Raw genomic sequence first — 21,465 nt, 5'->3', positions numbered from 1 at the left:
GCGGCGCCCGCGCCCGGCCGCTGCCTCTGCTCCGGAGCGCGGGGCTCCGGTGCCATCTCGTGGGCTGCGAGGTCCTGCAGTTTCCCTCCTGAGCTCCTTTCATGCCCTTTCCTTTTTAACCTTGGCATTTTTTAAGCAGGGAAATGGCTTCTGGTTTTTCCTCCTCGGAGTCCTTCACAGCTGGGGCTCAGTGCATTTTGGTTTGCAGCATCCCTTGCTCTCTGTTTTTTCTCCGTGCACAGAATCCTTCAGGGCTTTGGCTTCATTTTCCAGGTCCCTCTTGCCTGCTTCCTATGTGGCCAGGCAGCACCCTGGAAGGGTTGTTCCCTTTGGGAATCCCTCGGGAGGGGTGCAGGGCTGGGAGCTCAGTGCCACCTTATTTTGTGCTGCTCTGTCCCTCTCAGGGGAGCCCTGCCTCGGGGACAAGTCCATCTTCTGCCAGATGGAGGTGCTGGCTCGCTACTGCTCCATCCCTGGATACAACAAGCTCTGCTGTGAATCCTGTGGGAAGAAAGCCTCCTCCAGCACGGGCTCAGCCCCTGCCAGCAGCATTCCCCTGGAAACCACCACTGCCAGCCCTGCTCGGGCTCTCCTCCCCTACCCCACCGCCCCAGCTCGGGGCGAGCCCGCTGGGGACCCCACTCTGGCACCCGGGGTATCCAGCAGTGGTGCTTTTCCAGGGGAGCTGCCAGCCCCCAGGGAGCAGGGAAGGGGCCAGGGGGCCAGGTAACCTGCTCAGAACCACCTCCCTGTGAGGCTGGGAAAGCCTTTCTCCCCTTCCCTCCCGTTCTCTCCGCCTTTTTCCTCTCCCCCTATTTCCAGCGATGGTTTTCATGGGTGGCACTGCCAGGTTTGGGAATGAGCTGGCTCCACACCCAGAAATTCCTGGGAAAACCACTCATTTCCCATGGTCCTGCTTGCCCTCCCAGCCATGCCATGGTGCTTTTTGACAGTGCTGTGGGGAAAAAAGGTGGAAAAGAGCAAAAAAAATGCTGTGGGAACACAGGCTGCTTCCTCCCAAGGTGCTAAAAAGATGTGGGAGGGAGATGGCTTTAATGTTGCATTTTCCTTCCCCCTGCTCCAAGCAGCAGCGCAGGATGTGCTGGACAGGAGGGCCTGCCTTGGTGGTTCAGCCCTGGAGCCTGGGGAGAGCAATGGGAGGATCCTGGGAATCTGGTGGGGAAAACTGGAGGGGAGGTGCTGAGGTGAGGAGAGGGGAAATGTGGGGAGATCCCAAACTGCTGCTTTGGGCTGTCCTTGGTGGGGCAGAGAGTTTGGTGAACATGTCTGGGGGAAGGTGGAAGGTGCCAAGCACAGAGCTGCTTCTGTCCTGGAGGCAGGAGATGGTCCAGGAGATTCCAAAGTGAGCAGTAAGAACCGCAGGTCAGACACCAAAAATTGATGTCAGAAATGCCTGTCACCTGGGGGTACTGCCCTTGGCCAGCCCTGAGCTGATACCAGTGCCCAGCATCACCAGGATCACCTTGGAGCCAGTGCCATTGGGGCAGCAACAGCTTCCAGGGGCAAATGGGAATGACTGAGAAGCCAGGAGAGGATTTTAGGGGCAGTCACAAGGAGAGGAGGGAGCCAAGGATTCACCTGCATCTCTCATTGCTTGGGAAGGGGTGGAGAGGGGGTGATTAATGCTGTCACAAATGATTGTGCCAAGTACTAAACGTTTGCACAGCACTTTAGGAGCCTTGGGCTGCCCTCTCCTTGCTGGGTGTTGGGCCAGCTCTGGGCACAGCGTTTGCCTTGACAAGTTTCAGTCCTCAAAAACCTCCCAAAAATTGTGTCCCTGAGGGGGCTTCCATGGTTTTTGGTACTTAGGGCACCTCTGGGTGCAGTGGCAGGGGGAGCTGAGGGAGGAAGTTTTGGGAACAGGGGGATGGAGTCCCAGGAAGGCAAGGCTTGGCGGCCAGAGCAGTTTGGCACTGCAAAGTGGGATGTCCTTGGGAGCACATGCATGGTGTGGGTGCTGGCCCTGAGGCTGCTGCTTCCCTGGTGTCCAAGGAGCAGGATGTGGCATCCCTAGGGACACTGTGAGCTCTGCAGGGAGCCAGGCCTTGCTGCTGAGGTGGCCAGGGTGATTTCCCCATGGATGGTGGCAGGCTTGAGGTGCTTGCTTTGCCTGGAATGGATGGAGGCCCCTCTGCATTCTGGATGTTCTAAGCATTGCTCCCCCAGAGCTGCCCCACACTCTCCTGCTGCTGAGGCACAGCTGGACGAGCATTTTCCCAACTCCTCTTAAAGCACCTCAGGCTGGAGGTCCTTGGCCTCCTGGGGGCTGCCCTTTGGCCTTAGGTGGGCATCCCAGAGCCTGGAACAAAGCCCCCCGTCTGTCTGAGCCACACAGCTGGCACACCTCGTGGCACTGGGCACGTGGAGGGTGCTGTGGAGTGCCCAGACCCAGGACAGGCAGGTATTGGCACCCACAGGGGATCCTGTGGGGATACCAGCGTGGGGTTCATCCCTTGGGATGCCTCCACCCCTGCCATGCCCCTCGCCAGCCCCTCCATGGGCGTGCCAGCGTTTATTTATTGTGCCAAAGATAACGCTTTGTTTGCTCTCCAAGGAGCATAACAAAAAGACCTTCTTTCTCCTCAGAAATGGGCTGTGATGTCCTTCCTCCAAAATTCCCAGCTGCTCCCCTCCTTTCCTTGCTGGCCTAGGCTTTGGTGCTTTATTGCTCTAGGAATATTTGCAGTGGTCCCTCCCTACGCCTCAGTGCCTGGGGGTGTCTGGGCAGGGGGGCTGCGCTGCAGGTGCTGATCCTGACCTCGGGATCACCTGAGAGCTGGGGGAGATCTAAAGCAGGCTGGGATAACCTCCCCCAGCAGCTGAGGGTGGTGCTGGTGCTGCAGGGCTGGCACCCAGCGCTGCGCGTCTCCTGGAATCCTGGGGTGCTTTGGGTTGGGAGGAGCTGTAAAGCTCATGTTGTTCCAGCCCTCCTCACCTTCCACTAGACCAGGCTGCTCCATCCTGGCCTTGAACACTTCCAGGGATCCAGGGGGATTTGTTCCAGGCTGAGCTGGGGTGGCTCTGTCCTGTCTCCAGGAGGAGAGGATGGTGGGTGCATGGAGTCGTTCCTGTGCTGTAACCTTGTCCAGTGTTACCATGATGTATAAAGTTTTGTACATACGAGATTCAGAGCTTTTTAACTTTTAATATTTATTAATTCTGGTGGGTTCTTTTTTTTTTTTTTTTTTTTTTGGAACTCTAACATAATGTAAAAAAAATAAAAATAAATCTACATAAAAATCTCTCGCTGTTGATGTGTTTTGGGGATGTGTGTGTGGAGGGGGAAATATGAGCATGACCCATGGGTGGTTGTTGAAATGGATTTACTTGGTGTTACTTCAACCCAGCCCCTCCTCTTTATCAGCCAGAATTTCACATTGCTGCTTTGAGGAGGAAGAAAATCTCTAGAGATACACATATATAGATACACACATAGAAATGGTTAAACCAGTGGAAAAATAAATATTGATGTTTCACTGGTTCAGGCCTAAAAGAACCCCTGATGCCATGGCCAGGTAAAAAATGTTGGGAGGTGAAACCAGGGTAGGGATGAGGCCTGAGAGAAGTGCCAGGGTGTGTTTTGGCAGCCCCCCCTTTTCCTGTTTGATGCCAAAACCCAGCTCCTCTTGCTGGGGTTTTTAGGGAAGCTCTCTTACAAGGTTTGGTGCTGCCTCAGTTGTCCCAGCTCATGGATGCTCCACTCCATCCTCAGAGCAGCAGTTCCCTCTCAAGGACCACTCCTGCCCTGCTTCCTGCCCTTTGCATGCAGGGCAGGGCTGGGAGGGGACACTTGAGTGGTCCCCAGGGCCACTTTTTGTCAAGGACCATGGTGGCAATGGCCAGCTGGTGGCACCTGCACGGCAGGGAGGTGAGAACATCGTGGCTTTGCCCTCAGGGCTGTGGGAGCTGCTCTGAAGTCACCTCACACAAATTGGTGCTTCCCGTGGAAACTTCACATGTGTTGGTGATTGACTTCACTGCGATTGACAATTTGCTTCACTGGTGGCCATTGGTGCTGCTGTAATCCCTCAAAAAAGGCTTTATTTTCCTCTTTGCTGCTTTACACCCTTTCAAGTGTGTCCTGCAGCCCTGTGGTTCTCAGAGTGGTGGTGGAATCACTACATCTCTTGGTGTAATGAAGTCACTCTGTCCTTCCCCTTGTGCTTTTCATGGTCCCTCCCAAAAGGTGAAACCCAAACCCCACCAGGTCATTCCTTAAATCCCAGCCACACTGGATTCCTCTGGATCTTTGCAGTGCCTGCTTTTACAAGTGCTCTGCAAACCCTGCTTGGATTAAAAAAAAAACCTCTTAAAAAAACTCTTCCACCTCTCTGTTGGGTGCTTCCACACAGCGTCACTACAGCTCATCACACCTTCAGCTCCTTAGGCTGCAGCAGCCACAGTATTTGGGCAAGGAGGGATTTGGGGGTTTGTAAGGGAGAGGAGAGGCTTGCAGCTGGTGTGGTTGAGGCTTTTCTTGCTGGGATGGCCAGGCCAGGCCAGGTTGGTTGGCTCTTGGAGCAACTTGGTCTGGTGGAGGATGCCCTGCCCATGGCAGGAGGTGGAATGAGATGAGATTTAAAGTTCTTTCCAACCCAAACCAATCAGGGATTTGGGCTCTGTGAGATGGGGCAGAGCAGGTGCTTGTCCCCACCAGAACTGGAATTATGGCTGTGTCTCACCTTCTTCACTGCTCATTTTCCTGCTGCAGTTATTGCATCCCTTCAATACTCACCCTCTTGGCCAGGGTTGGAGTGGGTGGAACAGTTTTCTAGGAAAGCTTCAGCTTTCTTTCCCGTGGCTTTTGCCAAAGGATTTAATCTCAGCCTCGTTGGCTCAGCTCAGCCACGTCCCTGCCTGACTCACCAGCCCTGGCCCTGAGCTTTCCCCCCAGCTTTTCCTGCAGGGATCTCCTCATGGCACAGCTGCTGTGCTTTGCTGCCGGGTCCCATTGCAGCTTCCAGGAATGCCCTGCAGGGATCCTGTGTGCTGTGCATGTCCCAAGGCAGCTGCCAGCCCTGCAGTGGAGGTTTGGGATGTGCAGCTTCATGTGAGGTTTGCTGTTGCCACACTTCAGTGCTGGGATTTCCGCCACTGCTTTGGTGAGTTATAAACTGATTTTTTTAAAATTTTTTTGTTGTTTTTTCGTGGAGTTTGGGGCCTCTCTGGGGCCCAGCAGTCAGGAAACACAATTCTTTGTATTTCAGGCTGCCTAGGAAGGAGAGAGCAGCGGCTGATCAGAGAGAGCTCTGTCCAGCACTTCAGAGCTGCCTCTCCGCTAAATTCCCAAGGAGAGCCGATCCTCGCCATTCCTTCAGCTGCATTCCCTCACTCTTCCCTGTGGAAGTTTTGTCTCTGCAGGCAGCTGGAGCAGACAGGCAGACAATGTTTGATCGCCCCGTTCGGTGGCTGGTGTCCGTGTGCTCTCCTGAGGGCTGGAGGGGATGTCCTGGCAATAACAGCGACTTGCAGGGGGAAAGAAAACACGGAAAACTGCTTGTGCTGGCAAGCCTGGATATGGAGGGGCTTGACAGCTGCGCTGAAAGCAAAGCTGAGTTAATAGAAGAAATAACAATTAATGATTTTGAGTGTATCCATAGCAAGGAAGAAGACAAGGCCGTCAGCATGTATCTTAGAAAAGACACATGAGAATTTTTGCAAGCTAGACTATGTGCATAAGTAGATGTGTGTACATGCCTGATTAAATTTCTCTAAAACTTTTACCAATTATAATGACGTTAATTTCTTTGCACCAACGAATACAATAAATTATTGTGATGTAGTTAATGACTTTAGATCCCGCTTTGTTAAGAGTATAGAAGCTGGAGAACACGCAGAATAAAAAACTTATTTATTTTTAGACCCCGATCACGTGTGTGGATGTCACATCTGAGCTAAAGGTGACACCTGAGGCCAGGAGGGGACGGCATTGCCACCCCAAACCCGGCTCAGAGGGGTGAGGGCTGCCCGGGGTCAGCAGCAGAAGGGCCCTGGAGCTCGTGTGCCGCTTGTGGGACATCCCCGGGAGCCGGAGGGAGCCAGGGGCTGTCCTGGGGGGTCCGCACCAGCAGTCACAGCTGGCACTCCAACCCCCCGATTGTCCCTTTCCCTCGCTGCTGGATGGAGGGACTCTCTGGGAGGCTGAGTGTTGAAGATTGCATGCAAGATGTTTTCCATTACCATCTGCATGGCAGATTATCCTTTGTCAAGTGGGCAGTTTGCCTTTGAGTGAGCACATTCACACCTCCCTGGGGAGGGGACATTGCTGATAACAGACTATTGAATATCAGCGCGTGACTGATAAGAACTATAACATCCCACTGGGAGATGCGAGCCCAGAGGGAGGAGCCAAGCATTGCTACCCAGATAGAATCCAGAGGTTTTTGAGGCACCAGCACTGCTTCTGCACGGGATTCTCCAGAGGAACAGCAGCTGCCTCTTCCACTGGATCTTCAGAGGAAGAATACATCCTGCTCTACAGGACCCCCTTGCTCCAACAGAACCACACCTGATACTTCATTTCCAATGGGACTGCCACCAACACCCTGACCCACAGGGTGTCAGGTTGGGTTCTGACTCTGTCAGTGTTGTTCTAGTGGACTGCATTGTTTATTTTATCCTTTTATTTTTTTCCCTTTTAAAGGACTGTTATTTCCTGCTCTCATATTTTTGCCTGAGAGCCCCTTAATTTAAAATTATTGCAATTCGGAGGGGTGGGGAGGGTTTGCATTCTCCATTCCAGGGGAGGCTCCTGCCTTCCTTTGCAGACTCCTGTCTTTCCAAACCTGGACACTGAGGGAGCTGGCAAGGGGCTCAGCCTGGAGCAAAGGAGGCTCAGGGGGACCTTGTGGCTCTGCACAACTCCCTGCCAGGAGGGGACAGCCAGGGGGGGTCGGGCTGTGCTGCCAGGGAACAGGGACAGGACAAGGGGAAAGGGCCTCAGGCTGGGCCAGGGGAGGCTGGAAATGAGAGAAAACTTCTTCATGGAGAGGGCTGTCAAGCACTGGAACAGGCTGGATAAAATAAATTCACATCCAGGTCCCTTTCTGCCCACCTAAACTGAGGGGATTCCATTCCAGCTCTGCAGGCACAATGTCACCTTTACTGGGGACCTGGGGCTGAAAGGTCCCTTCTGGGAGGGTTTGGAGCCATTGCCAAGGAAATGGGGGACTTTATCAAATGGCCCATGGTCCTTCATTGCTGTTTGAGCATCTAACCAGGATGGGGGGAAAAAAAATCCGTGGGAAAGCTTGGAAAACGTTGGGATTCAGTGGCTCAGCAGGACAGCAAAGCTGCCAGCAGCAACGCAAACCGGTGAAATCTGCATTCAGATGTTTTCATCCTTTCCAAAGGGTCTGGAAACACATTCCCAACTCCAATCCCAGCTACAGGACGTGGTCCCTCTGGCAGGACAGGTATCCTTTGGGACTGGAAGCTCAGCTGATTTGGGGTAAATATCAGCTGGATGACAAATCTGCCTTTGTCAATCTCTAGAGGAGGAGGAAGAGGAAAGGGAGCGCCCTAAATGCAGACCTAGAGAGCAGGTTCTTGCTGCAAGTGCCTCCCCCTGCTGCCCTTCCATGTGTCCAGGAAAGTTATGAGTCAAACAGAGACAATATGAAAGTACAGGGCATTTATTCCTGTACATAACCAAAGCCCTTTTAATTCGTGTCTCCAGATGGAAAAGCAGGCAAGTCTCCTCCCCTGAACCAGGAGACTCAGTGCTAACATTTCAGGCTCATAATTAAAAAAAGAGTATATACTCCATATGCCTCTTTTCTTTCCCAAAAATTTGTTTTGTAGCACACACACCACGAAAAAAAGGGCTAAAAATACTTCCCAAGGCGCATTATTATCAGGAAGGAAAATGGAGAAATGCTGCTTTTTCCTCACCAGTCTCCCTCTGGTGGTGGATGACAACAATTCAGCTTGGGCAAGAAAGGTCATTTATTCCCTGCATTGGGGACTTCCAGCTGGCTGCAGATGTGTCCCCTCCTGACAGCTTTGACAAACAGGGAGAAAACTCAGCATTTTGGGATGCAGTCCTCCAGGAGGGTTTCTTGGGCTCTCAGAAACTCATCCACTTGCAAAACAAGGCTGTTTTTCATGAGGAAAAGCTTGGCTTCCAGCAAGACCCTGCCCAATGAAGGGGAGGAGTCCAGGAGAGGGAAATCTCAGCCCTTGGGGTGTGCGGGCAGGTTTGGAGGCACGGGGTGTGTCTGTTCTTCAGCAGCTCCTCTTGTCCTTCCTCATCATCCTTCTGATGTCCTTATTGCAGCATTTTCCTCATTCAAAGGTGGTTGTGGAGGAGAATCCCCAGGTGCTCTGACTCTTTATTCCTTTTCTGCGGCCAGCAGGAGGTTGCAGACCTTGGAGTTGGTTTGGTGCAGGGCAAATTCCCTGCTGGGCACGGCGCCACGCCGGCCTCTCCGAGCGGTGCTGCTCCGGCTCCCGGCAGTCTGGGACACTGTGAGGACTTTCCTGTGGGACAAAGGGACAGCAGCGTGGTCAGGAGCCTCTGGTGGGGGTGGTGGATCTCATCCTTCTCCTCCCAGACCAGTCACCATCTCCTGATGGTCTCGTGTGTCGCTGTAGCACACGAAACAGCACGAGCGCACACACCGCTGCTCTCAGGGTGAAGGAAAGGGAAGTTTATTTTCTGACTCCAACATTTATAGTTTTCTAAAAGTGACAGTGGATTGGGGGGTGACAGCGCCACCTCTCCAATGACACTGGACAAACTAACAGTCTATCAAATTTCTCCTCTTCTATGAAAGAATGCAGAACAATAAGTTATTTACAGAAAGTGTGTGAGAAAGTCCGCTACAAGAATGTCAACATCAGAAGGCTTAGAAAGCCTTAAAGAATCAGAGCAACACTTATGGAGGATTGTCGCAGACATCTTTTCATGAAAAATCCTTTCCTTAGGATTTTTCCTCCTGAGAAGCTGAGAGGCCTCAGGAACAAAATGTAAACAATGGTTATCTGTTGCTGTGGAATGCAACAGGTGCATCTGTGATTGGCCCATGTTGGATGTTTGTAATTAATGGCCAATCACAGTCAGCTGGCTTGGACAGAGAGTCTGAGACAGCTGCCTTTGTTATCATTTCTTCCTTTCCTATTCTTAGCCAGCCTTCTGATGAAACCTTTTTTTCTACTCTTTTAGTATAGTTTTAATGTAATATATATAATAAAATAATAAATCAAGCCTTCTGAAACATGGAGTCAGATCCTTGTCTCTTCCCTCACCTAAGAACCCCTGTGAACACCGTCACAGATGATGCTTCCACCCATATCAGGAACTTGTGGTGCCCTTCCCTCATCCCTACCTATTCCCACCCAATAAGTGCAACCACTGATCCTCTTCTCTTCCCTCCTTTCTCTCAAGCCCACCAGGATGTTTCTGCAGGATCTGGTGCTACCTGTATGGGACCTGCTCCTCTCTCAGCTGCAGGCACATGAGCACGGGGCTGCTGGAAAACCTCAGCTTGGTGTCGAAGTGGATGGAGGTCTCCACCTCTGTCTGGCTCCTCAGGGTGGCCTGGAGCAAAGGGGAATCTAGTTCTGCCTGGAAATCCATGGCAAGGCTTCCCCTGGGAGAGAGAAGCACGTAGGGTCTGGTCACGGAGCAATGGCCTGAGCTGGGCACCAGACAACTCCATGGAGGTCTGGCCATGGAAAATGTCTGTGTAAGCACCAGGAAAGGCTGGGCCCACCAGGAGAGGAGCAGGGAGCTGTGCAAATCCACCCTTGCCCCCCATTCCCAGAGCCAGGCTGACCTGGCATTGACGCTGGTTTTCAGTTCCTGCTCCCAAATGCTCATGTCCATGTCAGCTGAAATGTCCAGCCCCAGCCCACCCTGCAGTTTGAGGGTCACTTGGAGGCCAGACTGCAGAGGAATGACCTGGAAGATGGAGAAGGCAGAGCTTCCTGGATGAGTGCTGACACCAGCAGGGCCTTGTGGCTGCTGGGAACGTCCATCCCAACCCTGCACCTCCAGCCACGGGTCTCCCATGGCAGAACAAGCCATCCCACTGCTTTAGCAACCCCAAGACACATCTGGCAGTGCCACCTCGCTCTGGGATCTGTGTCTGTGGTGTGCAACATCCACAGGCTCATTTGGGATGGGGTGTGCACACAGGACACTGCTTCCTCCCCATCCACTACCTGGTGATGGTCCATGAGCAGGAGGTTCCCCCTGACCACGCTGGTGGGCTCTGCAGTGCTCAGCAGGACCTTGGCCATCAGGTCTGTGTAACCCTGGAAGAAGACAACTGGCCGCAGCTGGACGTCAAAGAAGGTGGCTGCCATCCCAGCCATGAGCTCCGGCTCCTCCTCCCCTTCTGAGAGGTTTTCTCCCATCATCGACTCCATCCCTTGTGCTTCAAAGGTGACCTGGAAGACAGAAGTGGACAGGAGCAGGACATCAGTGATGGAGCGACTTGGGTGAGGCATCCAAGGCATCCCTGAGCACCCTGAGGTACCAGTGAGGCACCCAAACCCTCCCTGAACACCCCGAGGTACCAGTGAGGCATCCAAACCATCCCTGAGCACCCTGAGGTACCAGTGAGACATCCAATGATCCCTGAGCACCCTGAGGTGCCAGTGTGACATCCAAGCCATCCCTGAGGTGCCAGTGAGGCATCCTCTGGTTTTTGGGGGGGCAGGGGGCTCCCCTCTCCAGAGCAGAGGTGTCTGGTTTCACACGGGTGATTTGGGAATTTGCCTTTTTCGGATGCAGGACGTGCTGAGCGCAGAGGTGAAGCACCACAAGGAGGTTAAGAGGGGACACAGGGACAGCAGTGGCACCCCTGGGCTGTGCTGTCACCCCCCCTGCAGCCCCCAGCCCCTCTGTCAGTGGCACCTGAGCTGCACGAAGGCGCTGGCCGTGGCTGAGCAGGGAGAAGTGGGAGATGCTCTTCCTCAGGAATCCACCCTCCAAAAACAGCAGGTCCAGCCCAAAAGTGGAAGTCAGGTCCTGGGTGACTGAAGGGCAGAGAGATGCCCATGAGCACCCCTGGGTGTCTGGTGGAAGGGGGTGCTAGCAGGACGACCTTTAGGGTCCCCTCCAACCCAAACCTGTGGTACCACTCTGCATCTTCTCCTTTCGTTCTTGCAACACTCAATTGATTCAGCATTGCAAAGCTGGGGTTTTTTTTGTTATTCCCTGGCTATTCCACCTTCACTGACCCTCTGCAAGGCCAGACTGAGCTAATTTGAAGGGGCACAGAAATGAGGGGTGAAGAAGTCAGCAGACATTTAGCAAGTGCTGCTTTTTGCACTGTCTAAAGTTTGATTCTTTCTTTTAAATCTCAGTGCAAGAATCGTCCTCTCTGAAGATCTTATTAAAAATACTAAAGGAACTGAGGAATGGAGTGAAATATCTTGTCAGGGAAAGCACAGAAATGCCTTCCAGCAATCTGCTGTTGGTTTCATTTCCAGCTGGAGCTTCTCTTTCAGGATTTGGGAGAAGTTTGTGTTAGAGAAGGGCATGTTCCTATCTCTGGTACTGGGGGGGACGGTCTCAGAAACCTCCCTGAGATTTTGGGGCATTCTACAGACCTGGATCCTCCTCTGGAAGCTGCTTTTTCCCACCAACCCCATCTTTAACCCTCTGAGGGGACCAAGGTGTCCTCTGTGCTGTCACCTGCCAGGGGTCCTGAGAAAGAAGAGGAGATGCCAGCTTTGGAGAAGAAGTTGTAATTGTTTATCCGTGGGTCTCCCATGATTTCTTTCAGTATCTTCCTGGAAAAGAGAGGGAAAGGATTTGTCAGCACGGGGAGGGAGGGAAGGCAAGAGGTCAGTGGTCCCTACAGAAAGAAATAGAATTTGCCAAAGTGGTTCTCATGGTTGCTGACTGCCCAAAGCAGTGTGAGTAAAAAATGAAAGCATTAGATGTGGGCTACCCTGGAGTTTCATTTTCCTCTGGCTTATTGGGATAAACCAGGCAGATATTTGTGTGCAACTTTTGCTTAGCTCTGAAAAACATGAGTGCTTGGTTTGTTCTGTGCAGACAGGAAGATTATTGCAGGCACAAATTGTGCACTGCCCTGGGAGCCAGAGCTTCAGCCTGCAAGGACTCTGCTGAAGCCACAAGCCTGCTCCTGCTGCCACGGGGCAGGATGACAAGGAAAGTCAGGTTTCACCTGGCTGTGTGACATCTGCACCCCTTTTGTTACTCCAGGAATGTCCAGGCAGCCCCACTAAGTGATGCTAGCACATTTTAAAGACCTGTTGGTCCAAACCCCAGAGCTGGATTGAGGAGGAGGAGGAGGAAAAGGTGATGCAGAGCAGAGGGAAGATGCCCCCGTGCCCTCCAGCCCCACCTTGCCAGGTGGTGATGGTCATGCAGGCTGCTCTGCACTTTCAGCAGCAGAAACGTGGCCACCTCTGTGTCCATCTCAGTGGTGGCCAGCAGGATGTTGATGACATCCATGGGCAGGGGGTGGTTGTCCAGGAGGATTTCTGCAGCTGCCAGGCGACAGGTTTTGTCATAACTCTTCCTCTTCTGGTGGAAAATCCTCCTCATCACTTGCTTCACCTGATGACAAGGGGTAATTAAAAGAGTGAAGTGCACCCCAGCAGCTTGGCTTTGAGTGGAGAGGGGAGCACCAAGCCTCACAAGCTCCTGTCCTACCTTGCTGGAGATGTGGGCAGCGGGGAATCGCTGCAGGGCAGAGGTGGCTGCGGCGGTGACAGCCGTGGGACCGTGCTCAGCGTGCTCCAGGAGCGTGGGGATGGACTCAGGGAGCCTTGCATTCCCCAGGGCCAGCAGGGAAACCACCACCCTGGGCTCCTCCCGGGCACCTCCGAGCCCCCTGAGGATGGTTTCCACCCCACGCTCCACCACCTGCTCGGGATTTGCAGGAGAAGGGGAGGTGAGGGACAGGAGACATTCTGGGCACCCCTGGAATTGGGGGGGTGTCCCAAAAAGCCAAGTGTGAGGGGTTGCAGAGGACCCACCTGCAGCCCACAGAGCTTCTGCTGGCACAGCTTGCCCACCAGAGAGCCCATGGCAATTATTCCTGTCTCCCAGACCTCAGGGGCCAGCTGCCTCCCATCCAGCTTGTCCTGGGCATCAGGAAAGGGGTAACAGGAAGCAGGAAAACAGAAATGAGGAAAAAAAAAAAAGAGAAGGTGTATGCTTTACCTATCTCAAGCAAAACTATCTCTTACCTGCCTTGAAGGAGGCCATGCATGATTTAATTGGATAAAATGCTGTAGCTCTAAATTGAGATTATATTCTCTTTAATGCACTGATACAAAGCATCTTCTGCTGAATTCTTCTCCTCTGGGAAGCATCTACTCCCATCACCAGTGTCCCATTAAATGCACATGAAACAATCCCACGAGCAGGAAAATCAATTTCTACAGAAAGGTTTCCCTTGTTCCATGGTGTGTGGATCCATGCCAGGACGGGGAAGAGAGGGAGATGTCCACACTCACCAGGACGAGCTGGAGGAGCTCTCCTGAAGGCCGGGGAGAGAAAGCTGCTGCGTAGAGAAACTTCTCCAGGAGGGATTTGGGTTCCTGGCTGAAATCCAGGAAGTCTGAGAGCGCTGCCAAGGAACCCACCGACTGTGCGGCCACGGCTGCCTCCAGCAGGAAGGGGCTGGAGCAGGAGGAGGGAAGTCAGCAGAGGCAGAGCCCACAGAAACCCTGCAGGGCTTGGGCAGGACGGGCATTAGGAGAAGCCAGAGAACACTGCCACTAGCCAGGGTGGCTGCCTGGAGCAGGGACGCTGCATGGAGCAGCACCAACCAGCCCTAGCTGTCTTGTCCAGGGCTCGGAATTTTGGAGACACAGCTCCAGGGGTTCTCACCGCGCCTCCTCGGGGGCTCTCCTCAGCAGCTGCAGGACATCGCTCTTCTTGGCACTGCGAAACATCTGGATGAACCTCTGGAACTGCCAGGCTGTCGCTGCCTTCGAGGTGTCTGTTCTGACTCTCTGCCTGTCAAAAGCCTGCAGGAAGGCTCTCAGCTGCAAAGGCGAGGTAGGTTAGGGGGGATTTTGTCGCAGACATCTTTTCATGAAAAATCCTTTCCTTAGGATTTTTCCTCCTGAGCAGCTGAGAGGCCTCAGGAACAGAATGTAAACATTGATTATCTGCTGCTGTGGAATGCAACAGGTGCATCTGTGATTGGCCCATGTTGTTTGTTTCTAATTAATGGCCAATCACAGTCCAGCTGTCTTGGACAGAGAGCCAAGCCACAAACCTTTATTATCATTCTTTGCTATTCTATTCTTAGCTAGCCTTCTGATGAAAACCTTTTCTTCTATTCTTTTAGTTTAGTTTGAATGTAATATATATGATAAAATAATAAATCAAGCCTTCTGAAACACGGAGTCAGATCCTTGTCTCCTCCCTCATCCAAGACCCCCTGTGAACACCGCCACAGGATTTAGCCTCTTTTATCACAGGGTAACCTTTACACCAAACCAACCCCTCCAAAAGCACCACTGGGCTTTAACCCCAAACCCCACGAGTGCCCAGCCTGAGGGAGAGCTTGAGGGAGAGTTCTGGGGCTCAGCAGCATCACTGACCGTCGGGCAGTGGGTGCAGAGCCTCCTGAAGGGCAGGCTGGCCATGCCCAGGGGCTGGGGCCGTGCCCCCGTGCCAGCCAGCACATCCTCAAGGCTTTGTCCAGACACCTCTGCCAGCCCAGGCGTTGCAGGAGACACCAGCTGGAGCTGCTGCCTGCAAAGGGAGAAACAGTCAATGGGAAGTTTTGTGATTTCCACCCTCCAGGGCCAGTGGTTGGGATCATCCCTCACCTTGAGGTGATTTTGATGCCAGAGCGGGATCTCAGGGCTGGAGCCACCAGGTGGCTTTCCTCTGCCAGGACTGACTGGAGCAGGCTGTCCCTCACCACGTACTGGCTTCTGCTGGGGGGCTGCCACTCCACTCCAAAAATCTTGGGAAAGGAAAGGCAATGAGAAAAAAAGCAACCTTTTTATTCCCTTGCTCTCTTCCCAGGAGATTTCTCTCTTTACATGAGCAGAGAAAGAACTTTCCAGCCCACAAAGTCACCTACTTCGCTTGCAAAATGTAGGAAAGGAAAATCCATAAGAGCCCACCTTCTTCCCAGATGTGGGAGAAGGCAACAGCGGGTGAGGACCAGCAAGGGGATGCTCCCAGCCACGGCTAATGCAGGTACACAGAGTGGTGACACCACAGGGACTTGCACAACAAGGAGGTGTTGAGAGACCTGCCAGGGCCCCCGGGGTCTCCATGGGAATGTCCATTTTTATATTGAATTCAGTAGAATTGGTATATTTTCAAAAAAACCTTTAAATTTTGGTTTAAGGCAGGTATGACTGCGTTAAGACCCACGGGTTTCATCTGTTTATGTCAGGGCTGAGCACAGGCTACTGCTTTCAGCAAAACAGTCCTGTCAAGCTAATCCCTCATGCAACGAGTCTGAGAGCCAGAAAACATCCCTGCATCTCCAGCTTCCCAAGCAGGATCAGCTGACAGCTCAGAACTGACAACAACAGCGGGGATGGGGTGACCCAGAGCACCTTTGCTGCTCCTTCCCACCTCAAGACCCTCCTGAGGGATGTTGGTGCATCCCACTTTGGGGATGGCTCTAAGAGTCCCATCCCAAGCTGGTGCAGAAGGCTGAAGCCAGCTGGGAATGGGAATCCAAGCCCACCTGCAAAAGGATTTTAGGGGTGGCCCTGCTGAGCCCCCCACAGTGAGAGCAATGCACTTGCTTTGTTCATGGAGGTGAATCCAGACTTGGGCTTCGAGCAGCTGAGCAGATCTTTGGTCTTGGTGATGGAATGGTTGGACACGGTGTAGGTGACCTGGCAGCTTCCAGAGGCATCTTCCTGAAACACAAACGGGAGTGACCACGAGTATTAAACACTCTGTGGAGGGGACAGACACAGAGGCCAACCTGGCAAAGAGAACAGCAGCTAAAATCTAGAAAGTGAGACAAATCAGAGTTTGGTTGGGTAGCTCCAGCTCCATCCAGGCCTTTTTCAAATTCAGGCTCTAAATTAAGATTTAATTAAGCATCTCTGTGAGGTTATTTCTGAGGTTATTTCATGCTGCTCACAGGTCACTCCAGCTGGCTGCTGGCAAAGCAAATCCTGTTGGCAGGAACGCTTGTGGAGTTTTTCCTCTGCTGTTCCTACTGTCCAGGGAAAGGCTGTGATTTTGTAAGGAATGCTTGTGGAGTTTTTCCTCTGCTGTTCCTACTGTCCAGGGAAAGGCTGTGATTTTGTAAGGGGTGCCAATTGCTGAAAATTACTTTATTTTAAGTCTTCTGCCTTTCCAAGAGTCATCCTTGCTCACAGCCTGGTTGGAGCAGCAGACCCAGTGTTATTTATCCTGAATTCTGCCCCCTCTGCTGAAGCTCATGGGCTGGCTGGGCTCCAGGGCCAGCTCTCCTGGTGCATCTCTGGATTTGGGTCCCAGCTCTGGACCTACCTCCACTGTGGTGCCGGCGTGGGGCTGAAGCTGGAACAGGCTGGTGATGCCTCGTTTCAGGTTGGAGATCAGGATGTTTTCTGCTTCATTCCCATAGAAGGCTTTGACCTGGGAGGGCAGGAGGGGGTGCCTGGCTGAGGGGACATCTCTGGGGTCCCTGCAGGCTCCCTGCTCCTTCCCTGACAAAAGGGAGCATGAGAACACCCTGCAGACACCTGAGGGATTTTCTCAAGGAGGCCCTTATCCCTCAACAGCATGAGGTCTGTGAATGCAAGAACACAAAATTTCCCTTTCCTTCCCACCCTGGGGTTCCACAGCCTCAGAGGAGAAGGCCAGAAAGGAGCTGATATCCCATGGTTAGGGCTGAAGAGCTGTAACATGGGATTCTGCAGCTCCAGCTGAGTCATTCTGGAGCATGGGACTCCTTGTAGGGTCCAACACTGGCCACTCTGTCCAGTTCCTTCTGCTCTGAAATCAGAGGTGGAGCAGGAGCTCCTATGGGCTCCATAGCCCAGAAAATTTAGGATGAGGACAGGAATGCTTTGCAGAGGGCACAAACAAGCCCAGGAGGTGCCCAGCTGACCTTCCCACTGTTCCAGGAGATGAACACTGGCTGCTGGAGCTCTGCCTGTGCCTCTGGGCTCAGGGCAACTTCTACAGGGGAGCCTCCAGTGCTGTCCTGGCTCCTCTCCTCTTCTGGCTGGTGTTGGGCCTTCAGGTCACGGATCTACAACAGCAGAAGATGGCAGAAAGCAGTGACCAAGTGTCTGCTCCAAAGCTGGGGTGCATTTCCCCTGCAGGCAATGGGCTTGGTCAGAGAGGTCATTTTTCAACTGGCATGGGCTAGAAATGGAAGGGGTTGTGTGGAAACCCAGAGCACTGGGAATATTTCTGTGTCTGCTCTGGGGTGCCCTGACCCCCAGGGGAGCACTGACTCTGACCCTCATTCATGGAGAAAGTTTCCTAAACTCCAGAACAGACCAGAACCCACAAAAGTGTGCTATGGATTATAGAGAGCAGTGTAGGTGTGTCACTTGGTGAGATATTTCCTGAAAAATCCCTTCAGGATTTTTCTCCTGAGAAGCTGAGAAGCCTCAGAAACAAAATGTAAACAACAATTATCTGATTGCTTGGAATGTGGTCTGGAGGTTTCTCACCAACAGGTGCATCTTTGATTGGTTCCATGTGAATTGTTTTAACTTAATGACCAATCACAGCCAGCTGTGTCGGACACTGTCATGAGTTTTTATTATTCATTCTTGTCTAGCCTTCTGATGTCTCCTTTCTCTCTTTCTTTAGTATGGTTTTAGAATAGAATAGAATAGAATAGAATAGAATAGAATAGAATAGAATAGAATAGAATAGAATAGAATAGAATAGAATAGAATAGAATAGAATAGAATAGAATAGAATAGAATAGAATAGAATAGAATAGAATAGAATAGAATAGAATAGAATAGAATAGAATAGAATAGAATAGAATAGAATAGAATAGAATAGAATAGAATAGAATAGAATAGAATAGAATAGAATAGAATAGAATAGAATAGAATAGAATAGAATAGAATATCAGCCTTCTAAGAACTTGGAGTCAAGTTCTCATCTCTCACCTCATCCTGGGGACCCACAACACCGCAACAATTGGTGACCACAGTGGCCAAACTCACAGTAGTGAGGCTGTTTCACTGATAAGAAATAATAAACACCTGAGTCCCAACATGAACTACTGTCTCAAGTGCCTTCAATCCAGACCCAGAGAAACCAACAGGGTTGCAGCTCCTGGGGTGTTCCCAGCAGGAACACCTGGCTGGGATGGCTGTACACCCTGGTACACACCTGCAGCTGGAGCAGCTCGTCCCCGCCTGGGTCCCTCCAGAGCCGCTGCAGATGGATCAGTGCCTCAGCCTGCAGCCGGGCTCCCCACGGGGATGGTGTGGAGGTGTGCTGCAGCTGGACAGCCAGGGAGTACTGGTAGTGATACAGGCTCCTGGGCTGGAAAGAAGGCAGCAAATTCCCTGGGGAAAGATGGAAGTGTTGAAGGGAAGCAGCCGTGGATTGTGGATACTGAGAGAGAGAAAGGGATAATTCCCCAGGCATCGTTCTGGGAAAAGCTGTGAGAAGCTCAGAGAAAGGAATTAAAACAGTTCTTATCTTAAGGTTTTGCAGCTGGTGTTTTGAACAGTTGTTTTTCATAAGGTGTTTAGAATGGTGGCTCCTTGTGGCAGCAGCTCTCTGGCCACAGAGAGCAGGGACAGGCCTTCCCAGGCATTTATCCCAGGGAAGGCTGTGAGAAAGCTCAGAGAAAGAATTGAAACAATTCTTATCTTCACTTGCTACACCTGCTACTAAGCAAACATAGAATGTGTAATAGAGATTTATTTACCAAAGAGTAATAGTGTTTGAATTAGTTAACCAATAAGGTCAAAGCTGTATCAAACAAACTAAAAAAAGTTACAAGCTTCTTAAAAACATAATAATATACAGTATAAAAAAATAAAACAATAGTTCAAACTTCTGCATCTTAGAGCCAATACTAATTACACCCACATCAGAGAAACCCCTACAACAGCAGTTCCTTAATTAACCAATTGGGTGACAGGTGTTATTAAGAACCAATCAGGTTCTGGATGAATGATATTGGTTATAAATATTATGAGAAACTGTAGTAAAGTAAGTTTTTTGCCTTCTGATCCGTATGGAGCTGTGTCACTTCCATTCCCGTTCCTGACTCGATGGTGACAATGGATCACCCCCATCCCAGAGGGACCCAGACTTGCAGGGGTGCTGATGGCCTGGGTCACTCCAGCCCCTGGCAGGGAAGGTTAGCTGATGGGAAGGTTTTCCTGGGCAAATATTTGTGCCTGTGCTTTGGATATTTGGGTGATCTCCAGGCTGACAGCTGATTCCTGCTCGTGTTTCCAGCCCTGCCTTAAAAACGATTGGGCACTTTTAGAAATGCCAAAGAAACACACTTCAATCCTGAAGGGAAGTTTCCTGAGCATGCCCACGGACAGGAGGGATATCTCCAGTGCCTTTTCAGCACTGGGCATTAACTGGGGTACAATCAACACTTTTAGGGGAGAAAAGAAGCCGAATTCTTCATATTATGAGTTTTCCATTGGAACTTAATTAAATCACTGTCTTTATGCTAAGGCAAAATAAAGTTGGTGAGACAGCCTTAGATCAAAACTCTCTGCTTTAATCTTATTTCTCTAGACTTATATGAAGTCCCTTCTCTTGCTCATATACAAGTGTGATTGAAGGGGGGATGATTGCCTTTGCCATGACAAAAGCAGTCAAATCTGTTTTCTGAAGTCACTTGAAATTCTCTTGGAAACTTAATGCACCTGCTGGACTTCTGAAATGTTTTATAGCTTTGCTGCTTTTAACAACAAATGAATCAATGGAAGTCCAGCTCAGTCCCTGGGGCTTTCCTCTGTGAGACAGACTGAGGAGTTTTTACAGTTCTGCACTGTGTGCAGTTTAAAAAGCTCCAGCTCTCTGGTTTTCCTCACCCCCCCAGGAAGGACTTCCACAATCCCCAAGCTTTCCCAGCCTCAGGAGATGCTCATGCTGTGTGCAGTTTGCCAGTCCCTGTTCCCTGCTTGGCTGCAGCCTGGGAGGATAAATGCTGGGATGAGCATCTCACCTCTCTGGACATCCAGACCCCGTAGAGTCCCTGGGCCTAAACCAGCCCAAAGCCTCTCTTACCGTTTGCTGCTCTCAGGAGGGAAAAGCAAAGCAGGCACAAGCATCCCCAAACTGCCTGTGGATCCATGGTGGGCTCCAGGAGCGGGAGGGAGGCAGGGAAGGGAGGGACCGCACAGCAAAAGTGCCAAGATCAGCAGTGCCGGGTGATGGGGCCCGACCTTCTCCTGTCCCCGCCTTACCCAAGAAAAGGCAAATAATTAAACCTTTGTACCAACCCCCAGCAGCCAGGGAGGGTTTGGAAATCAGCTGAGGTTCGCCAAAAGGCGGGAGGGGAGGAAGGCTGGGAGAAGAAGAGCAGCCAGAAGCACTGAGGGGAGGAGGAATTGTCCGTTTGTCCTGATACGGGACGGGGATGCTCAGAAAGCTGCTCTGTCTTTTGGAGATGTCTCTCTTCCCATCACATGATAGAAGACAGTCCCTTTCAAAAGAAAAGACCCAGAAGGGGAAAGGGGGAAACAGCTTTTCCATCCTTTTAGCTGGAGACTGGGATTTGCAGACGGAGGCTCAAGTTACTTAAAGGGCCAGGCTGGAGGGGACGGGGAGCATGGCTTCCACCAGAAAGAAATGGGAAAGGGCTTGGGAAATCCATCTCTAAACGTCTTGGCCCATACTAACTATACAGTATTTTTATTAATGCATGAACCTTCTGATTGCTGAGTTTAATTGTTTCCTAAAGACACCGCAGTAAGGGGTGGTGATGCAGCTCAGGGTCCTGGGAAGGCTTTTTGCTAAAAAGAATGGGGGAGTGGAAGAGGGGGGCTCTTCACGTGTCATTCTGGAAGTGATCTGCATATTGCAGTGGGATTAAAACCCCAGGACTTTGGTGTTTTGGCATTTTCAAGGGCAAGTCTCCCAGCTCTGCATCACCACTGGGCTTTTGGGCCATTACTGTGATCAGAAAACCAGAGCAGATGCAGCTGAGAGAAACCTGGGAAAATTCCAGTTATAGGTTTCCCATATGTGGTGTCTTCGTGGACAAATACCCCATATTTACCTTGAAAAATATCCTTCTCTTCAGTATTTTCATTTTAGCTTTTATAGAACAATAGAATGGTTTGAGGTGGAAGGGACCTTAAAGACCATTTTCTCTCAACCCCCTGGCATGGGCAGAGCAGCTGTGGCTGCCCCTGGATCCCTGGAAGTGTCCAATGCCAGGCTGGACAGGACTTGGAGCAACCTGAGATAGCAGAAAGTGTCCCTGCCCATGGCAGGGGGTTGGAACTGGATGATTTTTAAGGTTCCTTCAACACAAACCATGCCATGGCTCTGGGGGATCTGTGCCCTGCAGTGCAGTG

The 21,465-nt window shown here is 51.5% G+C and overlaps 1 protein-coding gene across 3 annotated transcripts; it reads right to left on the bottom strand.

Annotated features, from left to right (window-relative positions):
• Window positions 1–7,639: 7,639 nt before the first annotated feature.
• On the bottom strand, window positions 7,640–21,140 carry LOC102040639 (microsomal triglyceride transfer protein-like). 3 transcript variants are annotated; one of them, XM_031064468.1, is made up of 18 exons: window positions 20,171–21,140; window positions 18,296–18,474; window positions 17,043–17,186; window positions 16,460–16,567; window positions 15,739–15,855; window positions 14,797–14,936; window positions 14,566–14,719; window positions 13,844–14,001; window positions 13,468–13,633; window positions 12,985–13,092; window positions 12,659–12,871; window positions 12,348–12,562; window positions 11,669–11,766; window positions 10,886–11,007; window positions 10,189–10,416; window positions 9,801–9,925; window positions 9,444–9,614; window positions 7,640–8,502 (listed from the first exon to the last, which is right to left on the bottom strand). In XM_031064468.1, exons 1-18 carry the CDS (start codon window positions 20,235–20,237, stop codon window positions 8,355–8,357), a joined length of 2,661 nt encoding a protein of 886 aa, XP_030920328.1. In that variant the 5' UTR covers window positions 20,238–21,140; the 3' UTR covers window positions 7,640–8,354. The 3 variants fall into 3 exon arrangements, with proteins under 3 accessions (XP_030920328.1, XP_005430087.2, XP_030920327.1); XM_005430030.2 differs by lacking the exon at window positions 20,171–21,140 and having other exon boundaries at window positions 18,296–18,795; XM_031064467.1 differs by lacking the exon at window positions 20,171–21,140 and having other exon boundaries at window positions 13,844–13,983; window positions 18,296–18,795.
• Window positions 21,141–21,465: the final 325 nt, after the last annotated feature.

This window comes from Geospiza fortis, unplaced genomic scaffold (genome assembly GCF_000277835.1).
Source record: "Geospiza fortis unplaced genomic scaffold, GeoFor_1.0 scaffold48, whole genome shotgun sequence".
NCBI lineage: Eukaryota > Metazoa > Chordata > Aves > Passeriformes > Thraupidae > Geospiza > Geospiza fortis.
Note: the sequence above shows the minus strand (reverse complement) of the source record. Positions and strands in the feature narration are given on the sequence as shown.